The sequence below is a fragment of the Branchiostoma floridae genome, chromosome 8 (assembly GCF_000003815.2).
Source record: "Branchiostoma floridae strain S238N-H82 chromosome 8, Bfl_VNyyK, whole genome shotgun sequence".
NCBI classification, from domain to species: Eukaryota; Metazoa; Chordata; class Leptocardii; order Amphioxiformes; family Branchiostomatidae; genus Branchiostoma; species Branchiostoma floridae.
The window spans coordinates 11230769-11238560 of record NC_049986.1 but is presented as its reverse complement, the minus strand read 5'-3'; the positions used below and the strand labels follow the sequence as shown (position 1 = coordinate 11238560).

At 42.2% G+C, this 7792-nt stretch overlaps 1 protein-coding gene across 1 annotated transcript; it reads left to right on the top strand.

Moving 5' to 3' along the window:
* On the top strand, positions 1 to 5036 carry LOC118421597 (nmrA-like family domain-containing protein 1). The gene is made up of 6 exons (XM_035828945.1): positions 1 to 178; positions 2440 to 2609; positions 3165 to 3239; positions 3445 to 3685; positions 4079 to 4272; positions 4477 to 5036. Exons 1-6 carry the CDS (start codon positions 145 to 147, stop codon positions 4699 to 4701), a joined length of 939 nt encoding a protein of 312 aa, XP_035684838.1. The 5' UTR covers positions 1 to 144; the 3' UTR covers positions 4702 to 5036.
* Positions 5037 to 7792: the final 2756 nt, after the last annotated feature.

Sequence of the window (7792 nt, the reverse complement as noted above, 5' to 3'; positions counted from 1 at the left end):
ACCCACGGGGTAGGCGTGTGCATAAAAACAACACTTCGTGTGGTGATTGAACAGTTGGCAGAACACCAAGATCTAGAGAGATACAACATCTAGAGCTTTGTTCATTGTGGTTTGGATATTAAACAACAACCGACTCAGGGAAACATGGCGAAACTCATCACCGTTTTCGGAGCAACAGGCGAGTTTTATCCTCCTTCGTTTTACGTATGGTTAAGCAGTATCAGTTACATATTAAAATAATTAACAAAACGACTAGAACTGGTGAAATTGTTATGTTATCTTCTTAGAGGTCAGAAATCCGATTGCTGTATGGCCCTCCAATTCCATAATGCCTTGATCTACTTTGAAATGTGCTTATGTTTTCCACGGAGAGCCACTGAGGTATTCTTACACTTATAGCAAGGAGGTTTTAGTGTTTGTGTGAGTCACAGCAGGAAAAGGCGAGCGGCCGACGAATCTGCAAGGTAGATAGTTAAATCATGACATTTTTGGCCGTAATATGCACGGTCGTCCCAAGGTTAACTGCTCTCCCAGCCCCCCATACTATAGTCGTCCAGTGTAAATATTTCAGATTTAAAACGGTGGTGATTTTTCTGGCGATCAGCAAATACGACCGAAGCTCGCCGACTGTGCGACAGGGGGTATTGTGAAGTGGACACGTTGAGATCATGAGAGTTCGGAGTGGGCAAAAGGGAGAGAGATGGTGTGAGTGTGTGGTGGACGAGCAGAGATGTCTCCATATCTTAGAATCTTACGTCAGCGAATTTACGGGATATGTCTTGCACGGTGTTTACGCCGTGGAGCGTCACACGCCTCGCCCCGAGTGCAAAACTCATCCATCAACCAGCCAGGCCATCCATCACATGTCGTCTTGGTTCTCTCTGGCTTGTCTGGAGGTCCAGTCAGGACTGGAGGCCTGGGGTTCATCAAAGTACGAGGGTGAGTCAGAAAGTAATGCAAGTGGTTTCATAACAGACTCGATTTTTAATCAATTGAGTTGAAATTTGGCACAAAAGTAGAGATATATGTCTTCTTGAGATTGAATGTTTCAGATTTGGTCTTTATCATTTTTTTGAGCAACTGAGTTGATTTCAAGATGAACACACCCTTGGTAGCTTGTCAGGCTATCAATTCCTCTAAATATGACCCACTGAAAATCACTGTAGGAGGTTGAAATTATACATGTATAATACCAAATGTCTCTATAGGTTGCGTGCCAATTTTCATCTCTAAACTCGTAATGGTTCTATATTTACAGCTGCTAGGATGTGATAAGTTGTGTTATAGAGCTGTTGGATTTATACGCGAATTCGTGAGTTGTTGGTAAAAAGACTACTTTTTCATTAATCAAAAGAAACGAAACTTTACACAGTTATTAACTGTTTAAAGTCCAAAAAGTGTGCTAAGTTTCATTTCTCTTTGTTAATGGGAAAGAAGGCTACAGGCAGTTTTAATCAAAACGCTACAGATCTCATGACCCTGACGACCGCTTATGCCTCACTCAATACCAGCAACGAAAAAAGAAAAACTGCTCGGATTTCAGAGTTGAAATTAAGCATGTGGCTTATAGAAAAATGCAGCTTATTACATGTGCAGGCTGTGTCTCCTACAATAGCAAAAATTGGTTTAGGGAAATTCTTAATTGTACGTTAATTGGACCTCACTTTTCTTCTGACGGGATACCAAGGGTGTGGTCACCTTGAAAGCAGCTCAGTCACTCATAAAATAATGAGCAACAAATTTAGATATTTCAACCTCAAAAGGAGATATGTCTTAACCTTTGTGCCAAATTTCAACTCATTCCATCAAAGAACGACTCTGTTATGAAACCACTTGCATTACTTTCTGACTCACCCTCGTAGAAATCAAAGCACTGTATAATGATAGACCTCATGATAAACGTAACTACACAGCATTTCTCAAGTTATGATAAGTTACCAGCGACAGTTTCTTTGTCTCGAGTCCGAATCTAGCTCCGCTGGTATTTTGCTGACGGTGTGTACTAGTCTATCCTCAAGAATAGTCCGAAGATTGTTATCCCTGTAGATGATTTGGCTAGAGTTCCAGCATCACGTTTGATACCAACTCTCTGGAACAATTTCACATGCTCTCCATATGATCAAGATTACCATGTATACATTTTGTGCATGGTGATCAAAGCAGCCATGTCAAAACTAAACCGGACGTTGTGTAATACTGCGGGACATCACGGAGTGGGCGGAAGTAAATATCTAAATATTTGTCTTTGTACACTTTCAACATATGTGCTAAGGGGGCTAAACTCGATGTCGAAGCAAATGCCTCTTTTTGTATTTCATAAGTGCTGAGACATCACAACACTGCATGGTGCAGATTCCTATCGAAACAAGAGCAGACAGGTATGACATATCCCAATATCGATTAACTGATTGATACACCTTCATTGTCTTATCTACACAGGATCACAAGGAGGCGGGGTGGCCAATGCCCTTCTGGAAGATTCTGATTTCAAAGTCCGGATATTGACGAGGAGCGCCTCTAGCGCCAAGGCTAAGGCACTGCAGGAGAGAGGTGCTGAGGTCGTTGAAGGCAGTTATGACGATCCCGGCTCACTGGAGAGGGCATTGCAGGTCAGCCTTCTGGAACATACAAGATGTTTATCTCACAGTTATTTGTCTTTTGTCATGCTACTCGCACGCAATACTATACCATTAGGCTTGCCCTGAGGTGTCGCCAAAATTAACATAATTTAGTTATGAATTCATGTAATTAATGTAAACATGTCAAAATGTTCAGCATGCAATCAAATATGCGCAATTGTTCTTGACAAAATCAGTTTCTTCTTGTGCATTTGTGTGGTATAGTTCTAACATTGTCATTTCCTTAGAATCCCATTTACAAGAATAAGTATATACGAACATAGACAAGTTTTGCATGGGTGCTTTCATTGAACTCTCATGTCAGAAATATAAAAAGAAAGAAGTAAGAAAAGATAGAAGAAAATTAACACATCCGAAGAAAAAAAAAACCTACATCTGTAACTATGCTGGACATTTCGAAAACTTAAACGTAATCACAGGTGGTAAAACTTTTAGGTTTATCATTGGGTTTATATTTGATAAGATTTGAAAGCGGCTTGGTACTCAAACATGCAGTTTATCGCAACATATATTTCTCCTGTCCAGGGTGCATACGGTACTTATATCATGACCCAGCAGTATTTTGAACTCCCAGACTTCGATCAACTGGAAATAAAGCAGGTAAGCTTTTTAAACATTTTTGTGAACTAGACTAGAAAGAAATAATTTCCCACTGGTTCGGAAGTAAACTTTACACTCAGAAAAAAAATTGACGGAAGTCGGCAAATATATGATACCAAGAGTGTCTTCTATTGATCTAGTTCGTAGTACTACGTATGATATCGCGGATATTTCGCCCAATTAGTTCAAATTGTATCTACTCTAGGGAAAGGCTGTGGCGGATGCAGCAAAAGCTGCCGGTGTACAACACGTGGTGTTCAGCAGCCTCGAAGACGTCCAGAAGACCGCGGGGTTCCCGTGTCTGCACTTCGAAACCAAAGCGCACATCGAGGAGTACATGAGGTCTATCGACCTACCCGCCACTTACATCATGTTTCCCGCCTACTACGACAACTACCTCACCGTGTTCAAGCCGCGTCAACTGGAGGATGGGACGTATGAGCTAGGTATATCACTCATTCTTGACAAAAAAATTGTGCTGCGGATCTTTCATAACCTTGATCGACGAATTCAGTCTTATGTATATAGAATGGCTAGTGTAATTGCAGTACAGTAAATAGCTCTTCCAGCTAAGGCCTACGTCACATTACCTAACCGGGGCCCGGCCGGGCAGCTTTTGGGGACGAAAAGTATGACACCAAACCGTGACACAAAACGTAAAGAGAATAGTCGTTGTTTTTATTTTTTACGTATACTATATTTCTATTTTTTGTTTTCACAAACATCCCGGTCGGGCCCCGGTTTGGAAATGTGATAGTATGTGACATCAGGTGCAATGATTAGTTTTAAACAAAAACATTTCAACAACTGACTTTTTGTTACTTGGTGTAATTTTACAGGATGGGCGATGGAGGGCGCTCCTATGCAGGGCATCAGTGTTCCTGACGCGGGTTTTGCGATCAGGGGGATCTTCAAGAACAGGGCGGAATGGCTGGGCCGGACCGTGGGCTTGTGTGCGGACAACATCACCATCCAGCAACACGCAGACATTCTCTCCAAGCACCTGGCGCCGAAGGTGTTCAAGCCGACCAAGGTAAGCGGGGGAAAACTTGTGTGAGGTTGATAAGAATAAGAATTTCACGGCCCAAAATAGCATTGAGTACTTCCACGGCCGTGGATTTCATGTCCAAAAGTGATGAAAGTATATACGGTAGGTAACGGTCACAGAACAGATTGATCAATCCACGACCTGTATGCTGTAGACAACTTATAACCTGTCTATCCTTTATGTTCACAGATGACCTCGGACGCGTTCGGCAAACTGCCGTTCCCGGGAGCGAAGCACCTCGGCGACATGTTCAAGTTCTACCGCCTGGGTAACCCGGACCGTAGCGCCGAGCTGACCCGCCAGCTGTACCCGGGCACCAGGAGCCTGGACCAGTGGGTGCAGGACAACAAGGAGGCGCTGTTGAGCGTGCTAGCCATGGACAAAACAGCGGGCAAAGCTCAATATGTGAAATAATTGAAGGTATATACACTGGGTTTGCCGGACACTAGTTATTTCAGCAGTACATGTAAGCAATTGCAAATGTTTCATACTAGTTTAAGAATTTCGTTACAAAGGGGCCAGGAAACAAATTCTGTTGTAGCATCGTCTTTAACGGTGATGCATATGACCAGACTGGTTTTTAGGGAGATCTATTTTGGACAGCAGATTGAAGTGTAAACAACACTGGGACAAAAACAAACGCTGTGCTAATACACTAGTAATTATAAGTAGTTATTCAGGCTTTTGTGTATCGGCAGTTTTATTGTGTACACCAGCAATAAAATTACAACCCTTTATGGTATACAAAATTTAGTAGACTCCATTATATGGTATGTTTGTGTGTGTGTATGGGTGTGTCACAGTGTGTGTGTGTGTGTGTGCTTTGTTACGGCACTGCAGCGGAACTTCCGGTTTTGGTATCATGACTTATGTACATACTATGGACATACTACATGAACTACAGGAGCCGGTATTGTTCCAGACTTTGAAGGAGAATAACACAAAGGGGGCTGACGGGTCTTCAAAATCAGAATCCAAAATTTTCGTAATTAATGACAAAATGCTATAAACCTGCCCCCCCCCCCCCCCGGCCTATACGAACATTCCATAGAAGTAAATGATCTGATTTCCATACTTGTGGCATTTGAAAGGTAAGTTATTTTTGTTAAGTTTGTTATATATGGATTATTAAAACGAGGTCCCCATTTGCATGGTTGATCAGAAAAAGCCATGATATTATCCCTTGTAAGATAAAACTACTTTGGCCTGGGCAAAATGACTAGAGAAGATGATCTAGTGATATTAGCAAATGGGAACCTTACTTGCAAAATCAAACTTCGGAGAAACACTCGTGATACGTCGCTTATTATCAGTCGATAAGGCTAAAAGCATGTGTTCATATAAACAAGCATGCATTTATGCATACATACATTCATTCCTATCATTCAAACATGCATGCCAAAGTCCATGCATGCATACATTCATTCATTCGTAGCACAGCACTTCAACATGAATACATAACGTTACGTCCAACCCACAAGCATGCATGCACATTCTTCTTCTTCTGTTGTGAAGTAAGCGCTGAGTAGCGTTGAGTAGCGTTATTGGTCGATTCGCTTTAAAGATAGTTATTAATCATTCATGATGTATGAATAATTGCATTTTGTTTTTTATGACTCAATAGTCAATTGCGTGTATCGCGCAATGAATTTATTATTCATTATATTTCTAGTAGTACAATCAAGTTGTTGCTTTCGAATTCTGATCTTTTTACAGGTAGTGACAACTTCAGGGCAGAATGATAGACATGCTCATCTAAAGATTCCATTCATCCTTATGTCGGAGCTTGACTCACATAATCTCACAAAAAATGACTTGTTTAATTGCTTTGTAACGTATATAACGACTTGCTTAATTGCTATATGACACTCTGGGAGATTGCAGGCCTTAACACCGGTAATGATTATATAACCCTTCTTGTGCCATTGCGATCAACACATGACGCAGTGAATAGAATTATTGTGTAGTATCTGGGTTGTATCACTCCGCGGCAAAGCGACCACTAGCGGCGATGCACCGCCACTTCCGGGTGCCTAATTAAGCCACCATGTTGATTTGCCACGGACACCTACCAGTCGTCACGTACTAAGTCATTCACGGTGCCCCCAGTTTTAGACATGGAGTGTTTTTATATAGAGTGAATCTTTGATCTGTTGTTATTTGGGTTGCATGGGATGTCACAGATACTGCCGAAAACTCCTGGCGCTTTAAGTTAAAACGATGCCACGTCTGCGCAGTAGAGAATTGCGACTAGAAATGATCCAATCGCTCTTGTTTTTTTGTTAATCGGTCAAAAGTATTCTTAATAGATATGTATCATCATACATCAGCCTAAAATTGCTATATGCATTATTTCCCCACATAATTGGTTAAACAGCACCGTGCATGTTAACACTCCACCCTTAATCATTGGCACGGAAATTCATCATAACATTATGCCCATCGACATCCACAATACTTCGTTGTGGCCTGGTGACCATGACTCCGTATGGCCCTAGTAAGAAATCCAGCACTACTTTGAAAATCATTTTGTTCCCTACACCATATATGTAACAAGTTACAACTGGCACTCAACACTGACAGTGCCGTCCAGTGGTGAAGTTGCCCTCGGCGGTTTAATAGTCATCTTCGGGCGTGATCGACCTGACCGTGACCCTGTCAGGCGCGACAGTTCACTGCAGCAGCAACCCACCCGTTTTTGGACTCGATAACTACTTCAAGAACTGTCTAATCTTTTTTACGGTGAAGACAGGAACATGAGTACTGCATAAAAACTGAAAAAACACGGCATATGCTCGACATTTGAGAACCGAATACTAACAACAAGATACAACAAGACCAATACCAAGCATGTGCTACAGATCCATCGCGAGACACAAATATTTGTCACCCGTGGTTTGGGTGAACCACTGTCAGAAAACTGGCCTTACAATTAGAACTTAAAAACTGTACATGCAAGTCAAAACGGCTGTTCAGTGGAGGCTAGTACTTGAACGCGCGTCAGATCAGGAAGCCGCCCGGTACTTCTCTGCTGCTCACTGTGAACAACGGGCATTTTTGTGGGGTGACTCACTACCCTACCCACTCACTTTCAGGCCCTTCAGTACAGACAAGAGAACTCACTAATCAATTCTTTGTCACTGTGTGAAATGGGAGTACAAATTTAATGTAGTTGTAAAATAGGGGGGGGGGGGTGAGGAGTTTAAGCGCACCCCAACGGGAATGCCAAAATTATCACCAATGCTACGGGGTTTTTCCCTAAGCCGGCCTAATCTGACAATGTTTGTATAGTTTATAAAGACGTTGATGTAATCCCAGACCGCGTCAAAACGTTCAACTTCTCCGTTCCAAGGTGGAGGCTCCTCTGAAAGCCTTTCCCACCGGCAACAGCGCTCGAGCCATTGTTGATTGAGATCTACGTTCATATCTAGATGTGTGTGGGTAACAATCAGCACGGCACTTATCTTGGGGGTCACTCCGTGTCACGCCAAATATGTCAATAACT

Bases quoted from the DNA above. Each gene is read 5' to 3' on its own strand.
- LOC118421597 (XM_035828945.1), top strand. From the start codon at position 145: ATGGCGAAACTCATCACCGTTTTCGGAGCAACAG. The intron at 3,240-3,444 runs GTAAGCTTTTTA...TATCTACTCTAG, and splicing joins ATCAACTGGAAATAAAGCAG to GGAAAGGCTGTGGCGGATGC. The intron at 3,686-4,078 runs GTATATCACTCA...GTAATTTTACAG, and splicing joins GGATGGGACGTATGAGCTAG to GATGGGCGATGGAGGGCGCT.